Here is a 23554-nt window from a genome sequence, read left to right on the forward strand (position 1 = left end):
TTAGGACATTAAAGATCTTCTGGCAGCAGGGGGCAGTGTTGTTTTGCATCCCTCGCGGACTTTCTTTGCACGTGGACTTGTTGCTCCTCAGTCAGCTGAGCGGAGCAGCACGGGGAAGAAGCACCTGATACCTGCTGCCTTCATTCTTCTGTTTTCACAGGTTTGTGATGTTTAAAATATGTAGAACTATGTGCAGATGTTGCTTAACATTTAAATGACTTGCTAAATTGATTTTGTAAAAGTGAATATCGCGTTTATATGGTTTTCGGGTGACCTAAAAATGGGCTTTTCATAGAGATTGAATGGTTTTGGCTGCAGTACATTTAATTGTTGGTTAAATACTGTTTTCTTGGCATAAGGGTTTTAAGTTGAAGTCTTTAAGTTTGTCACTTTGAATGAGTTTTAAAAAAGGACATTTCAGGGTTTCCGTGAAAGAACATGTGCTTTGATAAAATCAGAGGCCTCGAGCCTCCACAGAAACAAGAGGAGGACAGATGGCCGTCACTTTCTCTGCATTTTATTGAGAGATTTCCACAGATGTTTGTGTCTTTATTTTATTTCATCACTTCAAAAAGTCTGAAAGAAAGTAAAAGACGGCCGCTGTGCGCCTGCTTCAACTCCGTGATCAGGAACCGAGGGAGGTGTGTGTGTGTGTGTGTGTGTGTGTGTGTGTGTGTGTGTGAGACAAACATCCATCGTTACAAGATCACACACGGACGTGATTTAAGCCTCAAAGCCCCGGCGGTCGTAGACATCTGAGAAAGGAGCCGAGTCTGGGTTGACTCTGCCTGAGGCGTGACCCGGTGACCCTCTGACCCGGTGACCCGGTGACCCTCTGACCCGGTGACCCGTCGGCGCTCCACCTCTCCCCCACTGGACTCAACGTCGCCCGATGACGTCGCAGCGAGAGACTGGGAGAGGACAGATGGCGTCACCTGGAAGTTAAAGAGCACATTTCAACTGCTTGTGAAAAGAATGAACCTCCCGAGTTGGTACGACACGTGTTTGTGTTTTTATTCTGTGAAGTACCAGGATGTGCCGGAGGCGGTTTACCTGCGTTGGCGCCGGTGGAAGCGCAGCACAGACAACCTTTCGTTTCCAGCTCTCGTGGACGCGCGCGACTCTCCCTTCAGGCCGCACCGACCCAGCGAGCTGACGATCTCCTCTGGCGAGAAAGACACGGGTAAACAAACTTCTTCACGCGGGTGATTTCCTCAAACCGGAGATGTCGTTGAAGGGAAGTCGGCAAACGAACCCGGATCGTTCTCGGCGACGGTAACGAGGTAAAACAAGCCTTTGCTGGACAGCAGCTGCGTCACCAGGGGAAGAAACCTGTCGGTCACCGCTCGGCCTCGCTCCCCACCGGCCCAGGCAGCTTCGACGCCTCTGCTGCCCACCTGAGAGAGAAGAACAAACCAGTTGACGACAGGCGGACACGTCCGGACTTCAGAGAGCCCGGGCCGGGCCGGGTCGGGTCGGGCCGGGCCGAGTCACCTCCTCCGGAGGCGTCACGACGTAGGGAGGGTTGAAGAGGAGGACGTCCACTTCGCCGCGCAGCCGAGGCAGGAGACACTCCACCTGAGGGACGAGGGTGGAGAAGGCACCGGATGAGCCGTCATTCACAAAACAATAACACCGGGCTGATGATGATGATGATGATGATGACGTCTCACCAGGTCTGTGATGACCGGCTGCAGGGACACGTTGTTACCGGTAGAGGTCGCTGCGGTGCATCGAGCTGCTGCAGGATTCACGTCAGTGCAGCTGAAACACACACACACACACACACACACACACACACACACACACACACATCTGCATTTAGAAACGTTTAATAGCCTGAAATTTCTGACAAAACATCAGAATAACTCACATATAAAGAGCTGAAGGTCCGACGACGGACGCCAGAAAGGCGGACATCACCCCGGAGCCGCTGCCCACCTCCACGCACACATCCGGGCTGGAAGCAGCGAAGAGGCGCATTTAAATTCAAGAAGACATGACTGAGTTTGGAGGAGCTTCGTCTGTACCTCAGCAGCTGCAGCCGCTCCGCGTCTTTCTCCAGCGCGTCCATCAGAAGGAACGAGTCCTCCGCCGGCTCGTAAACATCCCGGAAGTCTCCCCGTCCCGCGTGGGAGTAAACCGGCGTGGGGTAAGCGGCGCACATGTTCACTTCAAACCCACAACAGTCAACATTTAGCAAAAGAAAGTCACGTCAGAAGCGTGCTCGGGCTTTTTTTTTTTTATTTTTTATTTTTTTTTTAAAGCGATGTTTTGGTTACCCATTTCCTGTGTTACTGTCGCGGTGCTGTGACGTCATTTCCGGTCATATTCAAATTAATTGTTTGACTTCTTTTTTCTTTTTCTTTGTGTGTGACAGGTTGGAAATATTTAAACAGTATTACAGTGATTGTGTTTCAGTGTATAATAGTCAAACAAATTTGAAATATAGCTCCTGAAATGTTTGTGTGTTCTTTGAAATGTTTTTTTTTGTTTTTTTAAAGTTTAACCCTCATATAAAGTACTGAAATGTGTGAAGTCTTTCAGTAGTCCACGATATGTTCCTCTAATCTGTCTCAATGTCATATGTTCTTTATGATATAACTTCCCTGCGTTGCATAAAAATTATAATTTATTGCCACAGGGCAAAGAAATGTCCAGAAAGTCGTCTGCAGAGGAGAAAACACACACATGCTCAACACAGCAATCTCTTCTGGTCCTCAGTTCAGGTGCTGAGTTGTAGAAAAAGTTATGCAGTGAAGTTGACCTCAGTGTGAAAGTCTGCTATGTTTATCTTATCAATTCTCGAGTTATGAGAAAGTGTCTGCGACTCCACCTCAGACTCACCAGAAGAACAAAACCACCGACGTGCGCTCTGAAACCGGACGGCCGGAGAACTTTCCATCAGCACCTCGCTGAGTCAGTGTGATGCATAAAACAAGCTTTTAATGAAGGAACACGCATATAATTATCGATTTCTACAGTTTGGCTGTAATTTCTCACTTTGTACTCGGAGTTCTTTTAAAATGCTGCTTTTTTTTTTAAAGAGTCAGTAACTCTCATAAATGTCGGTTTTCACCTGTTGCTGTTTAACGTCTAGAAGAGGAAGTGACTAGTTCAAGAAGTGGCATGTGGTGCGATGCTGGCTTGTGCCATTGCATGTGAGATTGGGGGAGGGGGGAGGGAGGGGAGAGGGGAGGCGGCGGTTTCATCAGTCCTCTCAGTTTTTCTGTAGCTGCTCTTCAACTTCCTTATTTGCCCCGTCAGTCGCGTTTCCTCTTTCGTTAAGACCCGACATGATTCCTCTTCAGCGCACGGCTTCGGATGCGTCCGCTCTGTTAGTCTGACAAAGAGGACAAACGAAAGAAATCTGCACTTCGTAAAGTAATGGGAAGACGGTCCGTCTCTGTCTCTGGGTCGTGTACAGGTTCGGAGACCGGCGGTGCGGTTCTTGTGCCGAGTCGTGGAGCTTGTGCAAGACTGGTGAGTACAGAAGGATCGGCAGCGGGAGTCGAATCGTTTCACCGACGTGAATGTCCTCTTTAATTTGTGTTGTCCATTGTTGCGTCCAACTGGTTTCGTCTCCAGCTTTGATGTGCACCTCCGTGGACGTGTGGCACGGTCGAGGATGAAGGACGCAACAGAGTGACAACGGAGACGGACATGGACGTGCAGTAGCGTACACGCCTGTGTGTGTGTGTGTGTGTGTGTGTGTGTGTGTGTGTGTGTGTGTGTGTGTGTGTGTGTGTGTGCGTGTGTGTGTGTGCGCGTGTGTGCGTTTGCTGCGCGTGTGATGTCAGGAGACACCAGCACCCTGTCCTGGAGGAGCATGTCTCCCACCAGTCAGTCAGATACCTCGGACACGTCGCCCACGGCAACTGTCGCCAAGGAAAGCATCTTCCCGCTGAAGATCATCAAAGTGTGTTTCCTGAGCAACAGCTCCAACATGGGCAAGAACTTCAAACTGGTCCGCTGCGAGGAGGGGTGGACTGTGAAGGTATACTCTACTGGACTCTACTGGACTCTACTGATATCTACTGGACTCTTCCCCAGTCTCACCACTATTGACTCTACTTTATTCTACTTCTGTCACATCAGCACCTCGCTGACCATATTTCCCGTTTTTTTTCCTTATTTCATAAGTGTCATGTCTTTCTGCCCTGCGTGTTTCTGTCAGTCATTGTTGTCCATCTATCAAGATCTTCTTACTTATTCATACTCTACTCAAATATACTGTACTCTACTGACATATATCAAGCTGTTGTTTCCTGTTGTGTACTGTGTCTGACTATACTCAGCTCTCCTGTGCACGTCTGTAATGTTTTCCATTGTACTTTACTTTACTTGCTCTAGTGTGCAGCTGACTATACTGATCTGTACTTTTCTATACGGTTCTGTTGGGGGTTCCTCTCCAGCTGCACTCTACTATGTTCTACTATGCATGACTGCAGTCTTATTATACTATCAACTATATTCTACTCTACTCTCCAGTGTTGGACTCTACTGTGGTCCACTGCAGTGCCCAGTGTAGCTGAACGTTCTCGACTTTACTTCACTGTTACTTCTATACTCAGGTGTCTTTTCTGATGTTCCTTCTTACACTGCACTTTCTAGGAAAAAATAAATAAATAAGGAAGTGAGATTTTTTTTTTCCTTTTCACAAAGCAGATATGTTAATGCTGATGAGGATAACCCTCATCATTGAGATTGTATCAGCAGGATTTTTGTTCATGTGTTGCTACACACTTGGAAGTGACTGATCACATTTTAAAAGGTCAAAAAAAAAAACAGAGACTCTGCTCTACAATTATTTGTGTCCCAGACGGTCATCAGCACGGTGCTGTCCAGCGGCTGCGTGGGTCCAGAGATAAAACACCACCTCTGCTACGGCCTCCTCCTCAAACACCTCAAGTCCTCAGAGATCCACTGGCTGCACCCGGACCTGACCGTGTCTGAACTCACGCAGCGCTACGAGCAGCAGCACCTCGAGGCTGAGTGGAGGTCAGGAGCTCCATCACATCCGTGTTTTTAATATGAAGATATGTGCAACGATAGTAATAGAATAACATGATGTGTGTTTGGCCAGATATGACCTGAGGATCAGAAACATCCCGTCAGACTTCATGGAGAAGTTCCAAGAAGACAAAACCACAATGCTCTACTTTTACCTGCAGGTCAGTGATGTGTCACTCTGAGAATACTATACAATTAATTATATTATATTATATTATATTATATTATATTATATTATATTATATTATATTATATTATATTATATTCTTTATAGAGTTTCATATGCTTGGAATCTATTTTAGAATCAGGATTAGGTTTATTTAGCTGTAATCAACACAAAGTCTGTTTCTCCTCAGGTACGAAGTGATTATATGCAGCGGTATGCCTCAAAAGTCAGCGATGGCATGTCTCTACAGCTCGGCTGTCTGGAAATTAGGTAACGAACGACTCCTGCATCACAGAGCGTAAAACAGGACATCAGTTTGTACAAGTTTTCAACGGCTGTTTCTGTGCTTGCAGGAGATTCTACAAAGACATGAACCCAAACGGGCTGGAGAAGAAGTCCAACTTTGAACTCCTGGAGTAAGTCGAGTGTTATTGCCGTGTGGTCTCACCCATTTTTTTGTTGTTGCCATACATGGTTTTAGTGGTATTTAATTTCGGAAGAGTAACGCAAACTCTGCAGTTCACACAGTTTTAGTCAGCCGTCTAACCGAAGTGCACCAGTTCCAAGAATACAAATTTCATGTGGTATCTGTGACCTGATATGAAGGTGAAGAGGAACAATAAAATGCCATAGTAGTTCTGTGGTTGGCATTGAAAGAGACGAAGGCGAGCGCTCTCGCGCTTTTGAAGAGAAAATTGAACAACGGAAGTGTTGCTTTGTGTTTGCGTTGTTCTGGTGATCTGAGTCTCCTCCGTTCCTCCATAAGGAAGGACGTTGGACTGGACCTGTTCTTTCCCAGAGAGCTCATCGACAGCATGAAGGTAGCGAGCCAAAAGAAACGCTTTCTAACTAAACCTGCGTAAAAAAAAAAAAAAAAAAAGACATTTATTTTCAGGTGATTACTTTTTCTTTTGTTTTGTCTGTGTTTGTGTGCATCTGTGTGTGTTTCAGCCCAAGCAGTTGCGCCGGCTGATCCAGCAGACGTTTCAGGGCTACTCGACTCTGAACCAGGACCAGTGTATGGTGAAGTTCTTCACCACTCTGGCTCAGTGCTACAGCTACACACACGAGACCTTCGCCTGCCAGCTGGTGGTGAGCTCTGCAGACCCTGATGTGTGCAAAGGTTTTCACAAATCAAATGCATCTCAACTGCACCGTGCTTCCAACTAAATTTGTAAAGTGGAAAATGGGCGTGATGCTGGTTTCACTGCAGAATATCCTGTTTCGTAAAATGTCTCCGCTTACACATCTTATGTAGTTTTACTGTATTTATTTTGTTAATTTGTTCATGTCGTTGGAGCCCTGTGCATATGCACCTGATCCTTTATATGTGTGTTTCCTGTTACTTTAGCACAGCTGGAGTGTGACAATAGACCTGGTCATCAGCTCTGAAGGGATCAGTCAACAAACTGACAACTCAACAGTGAGCTTAAAGTCTCTCTTCACCTTTTCATCAAGTGTCACAGGAAGTCTTTGTCTTGTTTATTCCCTCTTCATGTATATGTCTTTTGTCTCTTTTGCAGCCCGTCTGTCTGGCCAAGTTCTCTCAGGTCCGCAGCATCTCCTGCTCTGCGGAGAGCGACGGCCGGGCTCTGCTCACTGTGCACATAGAAGGAACCAAACAGGTGACACTAGACCTCCTGATAAGACACGTGCTCATTTACTTTCTTACTCAGGGTTTGATGAGAAGATCAACACTTTTTTCTTTTTTATTTGAATTTTATGTGAAAAACACCCCGAAACAAAGTCCGAAATGAAAATATGTGTCCTCGTGAGTGTGGAAAGTATCTGGGGGAAGAGTTGAGTCGAGGACTACTTCCTGACTCTTGTGCAAGATTTGTTTCATCTTGTTTCAGCTTCGCTTTTAACACGCGGTAATCGTGATCTGGATTGTTGAGTTGTACTTTAAGGACGAGTCAAATGAGGTTACTGTATGAAAATGTTTTATCACAAATATGTTCGTATCTTTGCTTCTTCAACCTCAAAAGCCGTTCTCAGTGAACACTTCTTCCCTGGCCGTTGCGGAAAATATGGCTGACCTGATTGATGGCTATTGTCGACTGGAAAGCAGCACCGAGAGGTCGCTAATTATCAGGCCCAGCAAAGGTACAGAAACAATCATCTATTGCTCACCAACCCGGTTTACTTTTGTACATTTGGCTTTCATTAAAAATGGCTTACGATGAACTTAAACACCAAATTCACTGATGCATTCACTTTCTTCTCATCTTAAATAATAGAATTAAACCAAGTCTAAAAACATGAAATGGTCCCTTTTTATTTTTAGGCCTAACTCCAAGTAAAAAAAAAAATATTTTTTTTTAGGGAGAGACCCAAGACTGAAACTCCCTGACATCCCAAACTGGTGAGTGTGATGAGTTGTGTGTTTTTTTTTAAAATGTTGTTAAATGTTTTTTCCACTGTGGTGGTAAACTGGTGGAAGCTGAGGGTAAAAAGTGTGGGTGAAGCGAAATGACTATTTTCTGTTTTCACACCCTGCTCTTCCTTTTTCTGCATTCATTTTCTTCAGATGTTTTTTTTTCTGCTTTACCAAAGTGTCACAGATGTTAAAGCACAGCTGGAAACAGGCTGATTGACTGCTAGCTTTAAAAAATTAAAAATTAAAAAAAAAAAAAAATCCAACTTTCATGTTCTCTGTTTATCTTTCAGTGGTGCTCAAAGAGGTCCTGGTAAAGGTATAAGTACATCTGGTTTCTTTCTGCCTCCTGAATGTTTAATTTTTCACTTTGAACACAATAATTTATCATTTTTCAAGCAGAAGAGCAATTTGCTAAGTAATCCCCTACAAGTTGGACATTTTTCTTGAAATTCAGGTTCTGATATTTATGCTGAAATCCCAGAAGGCAACACAGAGTGTGGTGGTGAGTAGTGTTTAAGATTTTGTTCTAGTTAAATTATTTGGCTTTATAATATATTAGTCACATGCACATCTTTGTTTTCAGGGATACAAATTTAATTTCATGTTGTTGTTTTGCTTGGATAGTCTCGAGATTTATTACATTTCTTTCAGTTTGTTCCTTAATGTTTTTGTGTTCAGAGAAGCACAGGATCTCCAGAGAGGAAGTTGTTGTGGGTCGGATCCTGGGTGAAGGATTCTTTGGAGAGGTTCATGATGGAGTTTATAAAAGCCATGTGAGTTCATCTGTTGCCCACAAAGCATCACTCTAAGTCTCTAAATGAACTGTATTGTTCTCCTTCTGCTGTAAATGTACCACAAACGTCTATTTTTCTGTACAGTAAATTGTTTGTGCTCAAGCTTTTTTGTTTTTCCCCCCCAAACTTGATACCTTACTACAACACGTATGTGTATGTGCAGACAGGGGAGAGGATCCATGTGGCAATCAAAACGTGTAAGGACTGCTCAGGTGATGTAAAGGAGAAGTTCCTCAGTGAAGCTGGTGAGTTTGTGGCCGCTGCACTGATTGTTTCCTTTTTAAGATTTTTTTTTTCGGTGCACGTTCTCTTCCGTTATTAGACATTCTGTTGTAAAACTTGAACTGTCTCAGACGTAAAACAGAAACAAGCATCTTAGTTCAGAATATTTAAAGGTTTCAACAGCCTGAACACTGCTGTAGTCGACTTCCTGTTGCCTGCATGTGGCTTTGTGCAACAGCTTAAGCTGTGGTGGACTGGAAACCACAGTGTTCATCACGTGCAGCAGCGTCAACGAGCGAGACACACATGACAAACTAACACTGATGATTTAGTTTTGAAAGTCAAAATCTGTCCTGAGTTTGGTTTAGGTAAAGCCTCGGGGTGATTCATATTCAAAGATTTTCCTTGAAAAATGTCATTTTCTCTCTCTGCTATGAAATCAGTATAAAATGTGATATTTTAGAGATCCGATGCATATCGCTCTGTCTGTTGCAGGTTTGATGAAAAATCTTGATCATCCTCACATCGTGCGTCTCATCGGAGTCATCGAGGTCGATCCTGTCTGGATTATCATGGAGCTCTACGAACATGGAGAGGTGTGTTTTTGTGTTTGTGCTGCTCGTTATCCGGCTGACGATCCACTGCATTCATTCAGAAATAAACAAAACAAAAAAACAACACTGTCGTCTTGTAAAAAGTAGATGTGTTTATTTCCCTGACAGCTGGGGAACTATCTGGTGGAGCAGCAGTACAGCCTGACAACAGCAACATTAATCCTGTACTGTCTGCAAATCTGCAAAGCCTTGGCTTACCTGGAGGGACTGAATATGGTGCACAGGTAACATAAATATTTATAACACATTTTCTACAAACAGGCAGGATGGAGTGAAAACAAATATCAAGTCTCTCCAATGAGTTACTGAAAAAAAGAAATTTTGACCTGAAGATTTATTTTTGGTGTGAACTGTTCCTTTAATGTTCGTCTTGTCTTTTCTTTGCTGTGTTGTTTCTGCTCTGTGTGTGTGTGTGTGTGTGTGCGTGTGTGTGTGTGTGTGTGTGTGTGTGTGCTGCAGAGATATAGCAGTGAGAAATGTCTTGGTGGCGTCTCCTGAATGCGTTAAGCTCGGAGACTTCGGCCTGTCTCGCTATGTTGAAGATCAAGAGTATTATAAAGGTACACACACACACACACACACACATTTTAAACTGAAGGTAAAAATACACATCAAGTCTCTGTTTCTGTTCTTTTTCTTGTGAAACACCTCTTTTCTTCTGTTTGCAGCTTCAGTCAGTCGGTTACCGATCAAATGGATGGCGCCTGAATCCATCAACTTCCGACGCTTCACCGCAGCCAGTGACGTCTGGATGTTTGGTGAGAAGAACACACCTCTCTGAACACACACATGCAAACTTCTCTGAACACAAATAGAAGCATTTAGTCAACCAGAAAGGTGTCAAATGTCTTTAAATTAGTCTTCCCGCTGTGCAACGTGAGAACTTCACCGAGACAGGAGTTGAATCTCAATTCTTGAGGCTGCAGGTTGTGTTGAGGTTTCTAATATTTTTTGCAGAATTACCACAGACCGAAGAGCTTGCTAGGACTTTTTTTTTTTTTTTTTTTAGTGCTTAGCTTAAATAATGCATTTTAAAAAGCATGTCCAAAGAGATATGTTATTCACACTAACAGAGAGATGATCAAACTTGTTATTTCATGATATTTCTTTTTAAAAGAAAGAATTACAATCTTAAAGGGGAATCTCAACTTTTGTGAGATTTCATTTTTTTTTTTTTTTAAATTTGGAACTGATCGTGTGTGTGTGTGTGTGTGTGTGTGTGTGTGTGTTTGAGCAGCTGTGTGTGTGTGGGAGATCTTCTCGTTGGCCCAGCAGCCGTTCTCCTGGCTGGAGAACGGGCAGGTGATCCACCAGCTGGAGTCGGGAGTTCGACTCCACAAACCGCAGTTCTGCCCGCCCGCCGTCTACGCCCAGCTCACCCGCTGCTGGGCCTACGAGCCGCACGGCCGGCCCACCTTCAGCCAGCTCGTCTGCTCCATCAGGTGCTCCGACGCTCACACACCTGCACACGTTATTACTGCACCTAATTTAATGTGCTGGTTTGTTGTGCGCACACACTCTAAATGACGTCCGTGTGTGTTTGATAGCGAGATCCACAGGATAGAGGTGAAGGAGGAGACCGAGCACAGGCGAGACAGATCACGCTCCATCCCAGCAATATTTGATCCCAACCACACAGAGGCTCCTCCCAAGGTACCTCACACACACACACACACACACACACACACCATGTCAATATGAAGAAGAGCTGAGTTCACAGTGTGTAAACAGTTTGTAGAAGCTGCAGTCAGACAGAGTTCCTGCTCAGTATGCAGAACTTCATGGTGAAATATCAGATTTTTTTTTTGTTGAGTCATAGCACATTTTGAAAGTTTAATACCACGAGGCTCTGACTCAGCAGCTGCATTGCTCATTTTCTTCAGTGACGCTGCGCCTGACAAACTTTAAATAAATTACATGTGCTCTCTTTTTTCTTTGTCTCTCACCAGCCGTCCCGGATACAAGGCTGCACGCTTCCTCGGGCCACACACAGACAGGTGTCCAAACTCACACAGATACACTACACATGTCCACAAATACGGATTGAACTGACCTATTTCAATTGGCCTGCTTCAACTCCCCTCGAAGAAAGAGAGAAAATACTCTATAAATGCTCTAAGTTTGTAAATATTTGAATTGGCAATCCTGGCATGAAATTGCTTTATGTCAGCGTCAGTAGATTGTCGGTAAAAGGCCATTAGGGAACCTCTCAAGTTACGTCACATCACGACAGGGAAGTTTGTCACTGAGTCATGTTCTGTGGTGTCAACTTTGGGACGGCTTTTCAGGCCAGAGTGTAAAAAGCCACAACATGGATGAAAGCAAACTGAACCATGTGACTAAAGGTTTTAGGGGAAATAGGTCAGTTTTAATATGACACTGATGTGAAGTTTCACAACAAGTTCTAATGTTATATACATACATAGACATTTAAAGGTTGTGTGTGTGTGTTTGTGTGTTTGTGTTTGTGTGTAGGCACCAGACAGGGACAGCAGGTCAATGTGGGAGAAAGAGAGAGTGGAGGACACTTTACAAAGACAAAGAAGAGAGATGCAGATGGACAAACAGTGGCTGGAGAAGGAGGAGCGACAACTGGTGAGAGATCGCACACAAACACACACACACACAACACACACACACACACACACACACACACACACACACACACACACACACACACACACACACACACACACACACATGAAACAAAGTTAGCTGTTTGTGTTTTTTTGAGTGTGACGAAATGATATTAGTCAGAGTGTCCAGCAGAAGATCTTTGGAAACCTTAAGTAACTGGATGTCCATGATGCAAACACACCAAATGATCGTCTCCGCACTGAAGCCTGTTTTAAATGTCTTCCACGTTGTGTGTCTGTGTAGGATCCTGTTGTGCGACTGGACTCACAAATCAAGGTACACTGACTATTTCCTCTTTTGCTAATTTTACTGCTATATTTAGCTTTTGTGGTCCAACCATAAATAAGTGGTTTGATTGATCAGCCATGAGGAATTAGGTTAAATGTACTTCCTCTGGGTCCTTCAGCTCCTTCACCTCAGAAAAGACTCTTTTCCCGTCCTTCTACCCGACCAAAGCATTTAAAACTGCTCAAAGCGGTTCAAATAATAGTTTTCTTCCTTCTCTGTTTTTTGCAGCCTCCTGAAAACAGTCCAGAAAATGGTAGGTCCAAGCTGTTTGCCTTCTTAGACCAGCAGCATGGTGCAGAAAAGGACAAAGAAAAAGCATAGAAATAAAAAAAAATACACTGTAATTGACAAGCATATAGAGAATATAAATACACAGCATGAACGGTTTTAAAATGTTCATCACAGCATTTAGGAAACATGTCGAAAAACATCTAAACGTTAGTAATCATACTGTAAAGAGGAAATTATACATATTTTGACAATATTCTGCTAACTATTACGCAAAATGTATCTTTCCTCACATTGTACATATATATATGTACAGAAAATGTGTGTACAAAATGTACTTATGTGCATTACTTGTGTGTTTCAGGTCCTCCAGTGAAACCCCCAGCGCCTCCTGCAGTCTTACAGGTAAAACTCCTCTACAATTATATATATAAAAAAAAAAAAAATACTGTATTTAATTATTCGCATCAGAAAACACCAACAAAGCTGATGTTGATATTAAAAACTAATAAATACGTCCCGTTGCAGTCTCGGCCCACAGCTGAGCTGGACCGATCAGATGATCAGGTTTACACCAACGTCATGGCGATGGTGAAGCAGGTGGTCCAGCTGAAGAACGACGTCAACACCCTGCCCGCCTCCGAGTATCCCAAAGCCGTCAAGGTGGGCTCATTATTGTTTTCTGTATCAGACGTAAAGAGCGTCTGAACAGGAGAGGGCGCCGCTGAGTCACTGCAAGATTTCAGACTCTTTTATCAGCTGATGGAGTAACAATGCGAGTTTCCAGTTTACGTTCTCTATCTCCCACCTTGTCTCCTCCTACCGTCTTCTCCTGTCCTGTCCTGTCCTCCCCGTCTCACCCCTCCACCTCCTCCGTCCACCTTCAGGCAGTGGGCATCACCCTCCGCAGCCTGATTCAGAGCGTCGACGAGATCCTGCCCTCCCTGCACTGCTCCATCACCACAGAGGTCGGTGTGTGACTGTGTGTGCAGGCCGTCGATAGATCGGTTCTGGTGCCGTCGTTTTGTTGAAAATAACCTATTTTACTGGTGATCATTTATTCATCAAGATTTAGGAGCTTGTAGAACATAAAATACGAGAGAAATCAGTTTCAACCAAAGTATTTATTGATGAAAAATAATACCTACGATCCTTATTCGTGCAGTATTTATGCTATAAAACATACTGCAGCGTTAGTGACATCGAGTTCGTGTGACCTTCTCTCCTCTGCGTCTCAGATCGAGGGCACGAAGAAGCTGCTGAACAAGGACTTGGAACATCTGATCAACAAGATGCGACTGGCCCAGCAGAACTCCATAACCTCGCTGAAGGAGGAGTGTCAGCTCCAGATGCTGGCGGCCGCTCACACTCTGGCTCTGGACTCCAAAAACCTGCTGGATGCTGTGGACCAGGCTCGAGTCAGGGCCAACCTGGCCAAGCCCAGACCTCAGTCACAAGATGAAGAAGACGAATGAAGAGGAGAGCCCACTGGTAATCGCATGGACAGTAAATATAGGATGGATGAGGAGGGGGGCAGGGGGGGGGATGGGGGTGGTCTTTCCTGTGTGAACTCGGGGGGGGGGGGGGGGGGGGGGAAGCTGCTGTAACTGCTACTGAAAAATGTTTAAATAAACTAAACAGAATATGGACAAACTACCGCAAAACATTCAAGCAATAATGTTTGTATTTTTTAATCTTTTATTTTTTTATTATTAAAGGCATGATATTCTGCAACATGTTTGGTTTTTTTCTCCTTTTGTACTGCAAAGACATTTTTATGTTAAAACAAATTATGAGTTTTTTTTCCTGCAGGTGGAGGCAGATGAAGAAAAAAATAAGTAAGCCTGATATCGAGTAAGATTTAACCACTATGTAATACTAATGAGATTGTTTTTTTTTTTTTAAAGCTCTTTGATCTCCAGCTGCCTCAGCCTGAATTTGCACAGTAATATGAACCAGGAGCATCAATGTTCGACCCGGTGATGCTCCAGCTTTAAAAGAGAAACTGTGCAGCAGTTGGGAGAAGTAACAGCAAAACATGGTTCTGATTTCTTTGTCCACACATTAAAACCAAAGCAACTAAAGTTAATAAAACCTTTTATTGAAAGTGCTCTGGAATGTACACTTTAAGAAAGAAAAGAAAGAAAAAACAGAAACTTTCCTTTTTTCCTCTTCAATAACCAGGATTTAGTCTTTTTTTTTAAGAAAAAAATCAAAAGAAGCAAACTTCCTCCTCAGAAACAATCCTTTGTGTGTATATTACAATCTGCCACAGTACTTATTTACAAATCATACAAAAGGAGCAACGTCAAAAGATGCGTCTTATCCGTCCCCCTGCTTCTGCTACGAGTCCAAACACATCACTGATTACTGACTTAGGAGCTCGACAAAAGAGCCAAACAGAAAATCAAGTGAGAGCCGAGTGGGAGTGAAGCAGCTCAATCAACCCCGAGTCCCAGGTCACTGAGAGTCAACCAGATGTTGACTGACAGCAGCTGGAAGTGGATTCATTGTCACTTGAATGCGAGTTGAAAAAACACGACTGTCGAGTCGGCCCGGAGCCGGCGAGTGTCCAAAACCGGTTCTACTGGACTCTGTACTTGTAAAACCAGCAGAGACCCTGAGTGAAGTTCCAGCCCAGCGAGACGGAGAGGACGTAGATGAGGCCGATCAGGGCGAACGGGTAGAGCAGCACCACGGTGTTCTTCAGGAAGGGGAGAGCTGTGAGGAGTGAAAGACGAGACGGCGTTACAGATCAATAAGAGTCCAACAGAAATGTGAGCTTTCCTCTTAATTAACCTGAAATCTTCTCACGCGAATCTATTGACTGCAGAGATCTTCAGAGCGGTCGAACGCTGTATTTAGACTCACCGTTGTACCCCAAGAAGGTGATGTAGACATAATAACTAATGGCGATCAGCCACATGCTGTTCCCCACAAAGTATCCCAGGAACCAGTCTGAATTTATCACCACCACATCTTGAAACACACAAAACAGGAGCATCAGTTATTTGTCAAATTAACATGATAATCAGATGTACTGCATTTATTTTACTTATAAAGTGGAAATATGATCAATTATGAATGGCACAAAAAAAAAAAGAGAAAAAGTACAACAAATGTAGTTGAGCTCCAGAAACATTATTCAGACTCGGAAATCAGTTTTTTTAGCCGAATAAAAATACAGATTAAACAGAAGCCTTGAATTTGATGATGTCACTGCAGATACGCTGATGGACTCACGGTTGATGAAGAAAAGCTGCAGGAAGTGCAGGATGACGAGCAGCGGGTAGAAAGCGTTGAGGTGAACGTCAAACGCGTAGCCCCACTCCACGTCGAAGTTCCTGCCGGGTTGTTTGAGCAGGTACTTGTTGGTGATCACCCTGGAAACGACAACGAATCACAACGTCACGTGCAGCGGGAGGCTTTTACGGAGTAGATGTCGGTCATTATATCTTATGAAACCAGCCAAACCGACTACTCGCCACATAAACGTCGATATGAGCAGACCGACTCCGACGCAGTCGACGATGACGACCCACAGCAGCAGTTTCAGAGTCTCCAGGACTCCCATGTCCAACACCAGCCCGAAGCCCATCGTTGACACTGCACAATAATAAAGTGTTCGGTAGTGCAGCAACATCAGGACGGGAAAACAAACATCATCATCACATTTGGTTTTTTGTTTTTTACCGCAAAGCCAGATGCTGAGCAGGACTAGAAAAGCGGGATCGTCCCGGGCCCACTGGTCCTTGGTCTGTTTCCTGTAGTGGAAGTTGCGGTAGACCCTCTGCGGCGACGTGAACAAGTAGAGCATCTGCCACATGGCGAAGTCAAAGTCCATCTGTTTGAAGTAGAGCAGCCGCCGCAGGTACTTGTAGCGCTTGGCGCCCGCCGTGTGGCGCGCGGCGTCCCTGGAGCTCAGCTCGCCGTTACTGTTGGGCGAGGTGGTCGGCAACATGGTGCTGAAAGGAACAACAAAGACACCATGAGACAACAACAACAACAACAACAACAACAAAATAGTCCACTCAAGAAAACCTCACAGGATATATATATTTATATATATATATATATATAATCCACACTGTAGTGTGTATATATAGTAGTATATATAATATATATACATATATATATGTATGTGTATGTACATATGTATATATATATATATATATATATATAATAGTCCACTCAAGAAAACCTCACAAGATATATGTATATATATATATAATCCACACTGTAGTGTGTATATAGTAGTATATATATACTACTATATATACACACTACAGTGTATTTTATATATATATATAGATATATAAAATATATATACATATATATATATAATAGTCCATTCAAGAAAACCTCACAAGATATATCTATAAATATAAATATAATCCACACTCTCCACCAATGAATCAAACCACATAAATACATAAAATATAGAATAAACTAACATGTTTTTAACCAGCTTAACTCCAGATTAGTTATATAGTTATAACATGTTGACAACGTGTGTCCTAATTTAATAATCCACCTTTTAATTTCGTAAGTGATGATTTAAATTTAAAAACACTTGAAGAGGGCAAGAGGCTGATGTCTGATGCTCCTTATTGACATCTAACACCCGGAGAAGCTGCAGTATTTTTGGGGGGGGGAACATGCACCACCAGGTAACCTACTTCACGATATTTATATTACGAATATATAATTAAAATATAGATTTGTGAGTAAACGCTGTGTTTGCTAGCCGATACCAGCTAGCTTGTTGCTAACCGGTTTCCACAGATTCACGTTTTATCTGCTCCGGACGTGACGTCATCGACGAGGTGACAAGTTTATAAATCGGTAACGACTGTGTTGTTTTTAATCGTAAGGAAACATGTACCTGTTTTCGTGGTCCTCCTTCAGAGGAGAGAGCACCAACTCTTGCTCGTTTCAACAGCCGCTCGCTTCCTGAACTGTCGCGAATGTGCACACGTTGTTATTTCCGGTTGCGCGCCCGGTGCATTGTGGGAAACGTAGTCGAAGGTGAAAACCGAGCTGTAGTGCAGTGACGTAGGGTCCGCGTGCGTTCATGTTGGTTTAAAACTAATAACAACAGCATTACATCTGGGTTTTTTGTTTTTGTTTTTGTTTTTGGCTGTTTTGCACGTGACAAATCAAAAAGAAGAAAAAAAACTTGCGCTGCTTTTATTCTGAAATCCGACACTTCCTTTCAAACCGGAAGCTCGACGTCGTGCCATTTCCGCTAACGCTGTTTGGCCGGTAGCGTAACTCAGATCACAGCTGTTCTGGTCCAGAAGGCCAAATAGCGAAAGGTAAGAGCCACGAAATATATAACGCGCTTATGAAAGCACAAAACTCTGCACGTGATGTGATGAAAACCGAAGTATTTGACCGTTTATCTCCAGTTAACCTCTAACGTGACGTCACGCCCGTGTCCTTGAGTGGTGCTCGGAGCTAACGCTGTTAGCCTGCAAGTGCAGCTTTATGCAGAATAAGAATTAAAATTAATTTAATGTGACTTTTGCGCAGTTTATTGAAAGAAAATTCAAGTTAAAGCGCTCCAGATGTGTAAAATGTGATGTTGGTCATTAATACAACTTTAAAACGTGAGAATTCATGTTGTGTGTTTGTAAATAACACAATTAGTGCTTCGGATGTGCAGCATTACACATTAATTGACAACATTTAATTTTATTTTGTGACGTCTTATAGACCAAAAAAAATACATCAATTAATTAATAAAAAAGAAGGGAAAATTAAGTTTTTTTAAAAGTATTTTTTTAATTGCTTTTATGTGGAATTAGATTTCAGTTTTTTGTTTGTTTTTGTTTTGTTTTTTATTTTATGACGTCTTATAGACCAAAAAAAAAAAAAAATCCATCAATTCATCAATAAAAAAGAAGGGAAAATAAAAAAAAAAATTTAAAAGTATTTTTTTAATTGCTTTTATGTGGAATTAGATTTCAATTTTTTTAATTTTTTTTTTATTTTTTTATTTTATGACGTCTTATAGACAAAAAAAAAAAAATCCATCAATTAATCAATAAAAAAGAAGGGAAAATTTAAAAAATTTAAAAGTATTTTTTTATTGCTTTTATATGGAATTGGATTTCAATTATTTATTTATTTATTTATTTATTTATTTTTTTTATGGAAGTTGTTATGTAGGTGAGCTCATGTTTGTTTTCTCTCTCAGAGTCATGTTGCGACTGCCAAACGTTGGCCGAGCTCTCGCCGGAGCCGCCAAGGGCAACCTGGCTTCCTCCACCCCTGGTAAGACCTGAGTGTGTGTGTGTGTGTGTGTGTGTGTGTATAATGACTCAAATCATTATTATTATTTTCCTTTTTGGCAACATTCAGTTGTAAAATGTTAAACATAACAAGACAGGACATTGTCCTTTTTTTTTTTTTAATGTTTGTGGAAAAAAAAGATATTGTAACATTTATTTTATTGGTTGAGTTTGTTTTATTTGAATAAAGTTGTCCTTCTTGTGTAAAGTTTCGGTGCGTACTCCGGTGCGCGCCGCCAGCAACATGGTGGAAGTGTTTATTGACGGGAAACCAGTGGAGGTGGAGCCTGGGACGACTGTGCTGCAGGTAAGACGCGGGTGGATCTGAGCCTGTGTGCTATTTTCAGGGACTTCTCGTGATTTAATTTGAGTTTTTTTGTTGTGATTTCCGACTTTGTGGTCTTGTTTTCTTGCCCCCATCAGGCCTGTGAGAAGGTGGGAGTTCAGATCCCCAGGTTCTGTTACCACGAGCGCCTCTCGGTGGCGGGAAACTGCCGCATGTGTCTGGTGGAGATAGAGAAAGCTCCAAAGGTAAAAAAAAAAAAAAAAAGATCAGCGCTTTAGGACCGATGTGGCTGTTAATTCTTGAATATTAATGTCTGATTTGTGCGTCATCAGCCGGTAGCAGCCTGCGCCATGCCCGTCATGAAGGGTTGGAACATCCTCACCAACTCAGAGAAGACGCGCAAAGCCAGGTACGAACTCCAGCGGTCGCTACGTGGTTGTGTTCAAATACGAGTCACGCTCAAGGCAGCAGGCTTTTTAAAATATCAAGTTAAAACTATAGTTACCAGGATTTTTGAACGTGTGTGTCATCAGAGAGGGAGTGATGGAGTTCCTGTTGGCCAACCACCCGCTGGACTGTCCTATTTGTGATCAGGGAGGAGAGTGTGACCTGCAGGTACGCTGGGGTTAAGATACTCTAATCACGAAGCATAAAAAAAAATCACATAAAAGGCTTCGAGATGCTTTAATCGATGCTGCCACACGAGCGTCACGTGGTTCAATTGAGAAATCTAACAGGAAACTGTGTTCTCAGGATCAGTCCATGCAGTTCGGTTCAGACCGCAGCCGCTTCACAGAAGGAAAGAGAGCAGTGGAGGACAAAAACATCGGTCCTCTGATCAAGACCATCATGACCCGCTGCATCCAGTGCACACGCTGCGTCCGGTGAGCGCAGCACGAACCTCCGTGTTTGTGTCACTTATCAAGAATGTGATCATCTTACTTAATGAGCACATTCATGCCGTGTGTTTTTTTTTTTACAGCTTTGCCAGCGAGATTGCCGGAGTCGAAGACCTGGGAACGACAGGAAGGGGAAACAACCTGCAGATCGGGACGTACGTGGAGAAGATGTTCATGTCGGAGCTGTCGGGCAACGTGATCGACGTGTGTCCCGTCGGAGCGCTCACCTCCAAACCTTACGCTTTCACCGCACGGCCGTGGGAGACCAGGTGGGAATGGGTCGGGTCAGCACGCAGAACCGCAGCCAACGGCGACGGAGCTTTCTGAACTTCATCTAAGTTGTTAGTTTTGTGTTTCTTTAGCTTCGTCCTCTGATGTTTTTGCAGGAAAACTGAGTCGATCGACGTGCTGGACGCCGTCGGCAGCAACATCGTGGTGAGCACGAGGGGAGGGGAGGTGATGAGGGTGATGCCCAGGCTGAACGAAGACGTCAACGAGGAGTGGATCTCTGATAAAACCAGGTCACCCACAAATAAATACATCTGATTTATTTGACTCAGAATTACAATTACTAATTGTTTTACATAAATAGTTTTCTGTGCTGCGACTACAATGTGCAGGTTTGCATATGATGGTCTGAAGAGGCAGAGGTTGACTCAGCCGATGGTGAAGGACGAGTCAGGTCAGCTGACCCCGACCACCTGGGAGGACGCTCTCACTCGTGTTGCTGGAGCAGTAAGCGTGTTATTTATTTTTAATATAGCCTAACGTGTTTATGTCCATTTTGCAGAAGTTATTTAGTCCTGAGGTTAACATAAATCTGTGTGTGTGTGTGTGTAGCTGCAGAGTGTGCAGGGGAATGAGGTGGCAGCCATTGCAGGAGGGATGGCAGACGCCGAAACTCTGGTCGCCCTCAAAGACGTCCTCAACAGACTGAACTCTGAGAACCTCTGCACCGAGGAGCTCTTCCCGATGGCGGGAGCAGGGTGAGGACGGCGACGGGCCTCGCATCGTTCCTCAGGTGTGAAGCGTGTCGTTCCCGTGACTTTATCAGCTGATGTCGTGTCGTTCTCCAGCTCTGACCTGCGCTCCAACTACCTCCTGAACTCCCGCATCGCCGGCATCGAGGAATGCGATGTGCTGCTGCTCGTAGGAACAAACCCGCGCTACGAAGCCCCGCTGTTCAACGCCAGGATCCGCAAGAGGTAAAGCTCAAAACAAAATAGGTTTCATGACGAGATTCAACACGGGACAAAAAAACAAGTTCTGACTGGTGTTTAATGTTTTTCCCAGCTGGCTCCACAATGAGCTGCACGTTGCCGTGGTGGGTCACAATGTTGACCTGAGCTACACCTACGACCACCTGGGAGAGGAGACGGCCGTACTGAAGGAGCTGGCTGATGGCACACACCCCTTCTGCCAGGTGATGGACAATCTCACACACACACACACACACACACACACACACACACACACACACACACACACACACACACACACACACACACACAGAGTCTGAGATGAATTTCTACCATCTGCTCCTTTTCGTAATTCCCTTTCCTTCCCCGGCGTGCAGGTGCTTGCGGCTGCTAAGCGCCCGGTGGTGGTCGTGGGCAGCAGCGCTCTGCAGAGAGAAGACGGAGCTGCTATTCTGAGCGCCGTCTCCACCGTCGCTCAGAACGCCAGAACCAGCAGCGGCGTGGAGGAGGGCTGGAAAGTCCTCAACGTCCTGCACAGGTACAACTCCACGATGCTCTCGACAAATCAGCTGACGTTTTCTGCACCTTTTGAGTTGCCTGTGATCTGCTGTTTTTTTCCTCCCAACACAAATAGAGAGAGTGAGATTTGATACATATTTTTCCTGTGTGTGTGTGTGTGTGTGTGTGTGTGTGTGTGTGTGTGTGTGTGCGCGCGTGTGCGCAGAGTGGCCAGTCAGGTGGCTGCGTTGGATCTGGGCTACAAGGCCGGCGTGGAAGCCATCAGGAACAATCCCCCCAAAGTCCTGCTCCTGCTGGGAGCTGACGCCGGCTGCATCACCAGAGCCGACCTGCCAAAAGAAAGCCTCATCATCTACCAGGGTACACACACACACACACACACACACACACACACACACACACACACACACACACACACACACACACACACGCATATAAAGACACAGGAGCAGCGTGCACACACTCCGTGGATGCCCAGTATTCCTAATTTGTGGAAATGCCATACATTTTTTTCACCCCTCCAGGTCATCATGGAGACGTAGGAGCACCGATGGCCGACATCATCCTCCCCAGTGCTGCGTACACGGAGAAAAATGCCACTTATGTCAACACTGAAGGGCGGAGCCAACACACCAAGGTAGCTGTCACTGCTCCTGGGATGGCCAGAGAGGACTGGAAGATCATCAGAGCCATATCTGAAGTAAGGAGGACGTCACTGACGGCGTGTGCACTGACCTTCACACTGGTACTGAACATTGAGGTCAATGAAAAGTCATGTGTGTATTTGTGTTTGTGTGTGTTTGTGTTTGCAGCTGGCGGGTGTGACGCTGCCCTACGACTCCCTGGAGGAGGTCCGATCCAGACTAGCCGAGGTTTCCCCCAATCTGGTCCGCTACGACGACGTGGAGGGGGCGAACTACTTCAAACAGGCCAACGAGCTCGCTCAGGTACACACACACACACACACACACACACACACGAGTTGCTTCTTGACCAGATTTTCCTGATGATGTCTCTGTGCTCCTCTCAGGTTGTGAACCAGGAGCTCATCGCAGCTCCTCTGATCCCACCTCAACTCACAGCAAAGGACTTCTACATGACCGGTGCGTTCCTTCTTTTTTTACACAGAACAAAAAACAACAACAAAAACCCAACAATATCTAAAAATGGGAAATAATCTGCTAACACCGAGTCCCTCTGTGTTCAGACTCCATCAGCAGGGCTTCCCAGACGATGGCCAAATGCGTCAAGGCCATCACAGAAGGAGCCGACGCCGTGGACGAGCCGTCTATCTGCTGAACGCCGCCGCAGAAAGAACAATAACTCTGAAACAACTCCTCACTTCTCTGAACAAACTCAATGTCACGCCTTTATTTAAAGATGTCCTTCATGCTTGTTGTATGCACTTAAGTCGCTCTCGCTGCCGGGAACGAGCTTTGTTGAATAAAGCAGAAATATAAATAATAATTAATAAAATCTTCCAAATGTCTTTACTTCAGTTTGAAGAGGTTTTCATTTATCGTGTTGTGTTCATATAAGAGCGTTTGTATTTTATAAGCTTGCAAGTGATCCATGATGCAGACCAGAAACGGATATCCAGACTTTTACTTTTCAGATGTCACTTTTTTTGGGGGTGAAAATTGATCTCATCATTTACCAGGTAAAAACCTCTTTCTTCTACTATTTTAACTTCTAACCTAGACGGGCATACCTAATGTTAAAATGTCTGATTTATAAACTTTCCAGGCTGCTTTTTTCAAACCGTCCTGGCGGATGAGATGCAGAAGATTAAAAGAAAGAAGTTGGTCTTTGCAGAGTTCAGAGGTAAAGTCAAGGTCACTGCATGCAGAAATGAGTAAATAAACTCCCGGCTTGAAAGAAAATATTCTTTCGTGTATATTTTCTTTGTTGTCTTCAGAGAGCCGCTTCAGATCAAATCAAGTTTTAAAGCACTTAAACTGCTGCTGTGTTTTTAACTCCAAAAACCTTCAAAGGAATAGAAAAACTCATCAT

General features: G+C 44.1%; 4 protein-coding genes across 5 annotated transcripts; 2 read left to right on the forward strand and 2 right to left on the reverse strand.

The window, feature by feature from the left end:
* Positions 1-303: 303 nt before the first annotated feature.
* On the reverse strand, positions 304-2297 carry n6amt1 (N-6 adenine-specific DNA methyltransferase 1). The gene is made up of 7 exons (XM_069164323.1): positions 2031-2297; positions 1874-1960; positions 1674-1764; positions 1495-1578; positions 1256-1397; positions 1054-1165; positions 304-935 (listed from the first exon to the last, which is right to left on the reverse strand). The coding sequence occupies exons 1-7, from the start codon at positions 2165-2167 to the stop codon at positions 932-934; spliced, it is 657 nt and encodes a 218-aa protein (XP_069020424.1). The 5' UTR covers positions 2168-2297; the 3' UTR covers positions 304-931.
* On the forward strand, positions 2064-13871 carry LOC138207224 (protein-tyrosine kinase 2-beta-like). The gene is made up of 31 exons (XM_069164317.1): positions 2064-2152; positions 3428-3483; positions 3589-3997; positions 4823-5001; positions 5087-5174; positions 5370-5449; positions 5533-5595; positions 5946-6000; positions 6131-6271; positions 6531-6602; positions 6703-6804; positions 7168-7285; positions 7505-7544; positions 7850-7875; positions 8014-8061; positions 8238-8332; positions 8517-8598; positions 9071-9171; positions 9298-9413; positions 9649-9749; positions 9858-9947; positions 10427-10631; positions 10737-10842; positions 11139-11186; positions 11665-11784; positions 12070-12102; positions 12343-12367; positions 12707-12747; positions 12871-13005; positions 13230-13310; positions 13581-13871. The coding sequence occupies exons 3-31, from the start codon at positions 3794-3796 to the stop codon at positions 13815-13817; spliced, it is 2832 nt and encodes a 943-aa protein (XP_069020418.1). The 5' UTR covers positions 2064-2152; positions 3428-3483; positions 3589-3793; the 3' UTR covers positions 13818-13871.
* A 551-nt stretch (positions 13872-14422) lies between these two features.
* On the reverse strand, positions 14423-17316 carry unc50 (unc-50 homolog (C. elegans)). 2 transcript variants are annotated; one of them, XM_069164322.1, is made up of 6 exons: positions 17228-17316; positions 16036-16307; positions 15828-15948; positions 15586-15725; positions 15214-15321; positions 14423-15063 (listed from the first exon to the last, which is right to left on the reverse strand). In XM_069164322.1, exons 2-6 carry the CDS (start codon positions 16301-16303, stop codon positions 14927-14929), a joined length of 774 nt encoding a protein of 257 aa, XP_069020423.1. In that variant the 5' UTR covers positions 16304-16307; positions 17228-17316; the 3' UTR covers positions 14423-14926. The 2 variants fall into 2 exon arrangements, with proteins under 2 accessions (XP_069020423.1, XP_069020422.1); XM_069164321.1 differs by having other exon boundaries at positions 15828-16307.
* Positions 17317-17571: 255 nt separating this feature from the next.
* LOC138207077 (NADH-ubiquinone oxidoreductase 75 kDa subunit, mitochondrial-like) lies at positions 17572-23034 on the forward strand. Its single transcript, XM_069164093.1, has 19 exons — positions 17572-17660; positions 18545-18621; positions 18848-18945; positions 19062-19169; positions 19257-19333; positions 19458-19539; positions 19678-19808; positions 19907-20092; positions 20210-20344; positions 20444-20558; positions 20664-20809; positions 20900-21028; positions 21117-21246; positions 21400-21560; positions 21747-21901; positions 22066-22241; positions 22354-22488; positions 22572-22644; positions 22749-23034. Exons 2-19 carry the CDS (start codon positions 18549-18551, stop codon positions 22838-22840), a joined length of 2202 nt encoding a protein of 733 aa, XP_069020194.1. The 5' UTR covers positions 17572-17660; positions 18545-18548; the 3' UTR covers positions 22841-23034.
* The last annotated feature ends 520 nt before the right edge of the window (positions 23035-23554 follow it).

This window comes from Embiotoca jacksoni, unplaced genomic scaffold (assembly GCF_022577435.1).
Source record: "Embiotoca jacksoni isolate LCO1_2020_lvr unplaced genomic scaffold, fEmbJac1.0.p SCAF_30, whole genome shotgun sequence".
In the NCBI taxonomy this organism is placed as follows: Eukaryota; Metazoa; Chordata; class Actinopteri; family Embiotocidae; genus Embiotoca; species Embiotoca jacksoni.

Excerpts from the sequence above, each read along its gene's own strand:
- unc50 (XM_069164321.1), bottom strand. The coding sequence starts at position 16,303 with ATGTTGCCGACCACCTCGCCCAACAGTAACGGCGAGCTGAGCTCCAGG. Across the intron at positions 15,322-15,585 it reads GCAGCTTTTCTTCATCAACC|ATGTGGTGGTGATAAATTCA; the intron begins GTGAGTCCATCA and ends GTGTGTTTCAAG. Across the intron at positions 15,064-15,213 it reads CACCTTCTTGGGGTACAACG|CTCTCCCCTTCCTGAAGAAC; the intron begins GTGAGTCTAAAT and ends CACTCCTCACAG.
- LOC138207077 (XM_069164093.1), top strand. The coding sequence starts at position 18,549 with ATGTTGCGACTGCCAAACGTTGGCCGAGCTCTCGCCGGAGCCGCCAAG. Across the intron at positions 20,559-20,663 it reads TCACTCGTGTTGCTGGAGCA|CTGCAGAGTGTGCAGGGGAA; the intron begins GTAAGCGTGTTA and ends GTGTGTGTGTAG. Across the intron at positions 22,489-22,571 it reads AGGCCAACGAGCTCGCTCAG|GTTGTGAACCAGGAGCTCAT; the intron begins GTACACACACAC and ends TGCTCCTCTCAG.
- n6amt1 (XM_069164323.1), bottom strand. The coding sequence starts at position 2,167 with ATGTGCGCCGCTTACCCCACGCCGGTTTACTCCCACGCGGGACGGGGA. Across the intron at positions 1,765-1,873 it reads GGACCTTCAGCTCTTTATAT|CTGCACTGACGTGAATCCTG; the intron begins GTGAGTTATTCT and ends TGTGTGTTTCAG. Across the intron at positions 1,166-1,255 it reads CGTCGCCGAGAACGATCCGG|AGGAGATCGTCAGCTCGCTG; the intron begins GTTCGTTTGCCG and ends CTTTCTCGCCAG.
- LOC138207224 (XM_069164317.1), top strand. The coding sequence starts at position 3,794 with ATGTCAGGAGACACCAGCACCCTGTCCTGGAGGAGCATGTCTCCCACC. Across the intron at positions 6,805-7,167 it reads ACATAGAAGGAACCAAACAG|CCGTTCTCAGTGAACACTTC; the intron begins GTGACACTAGAC and ends CAACCTCAAAAG. Across the intron at positions 8,062-8,237 it reads AGGCAACACAGAGTGTGGTG|AGAAGCACAGGATCTCCAGA; the intron begins GTGAGTAGTGTT and ends TTTTGTGTTCAG.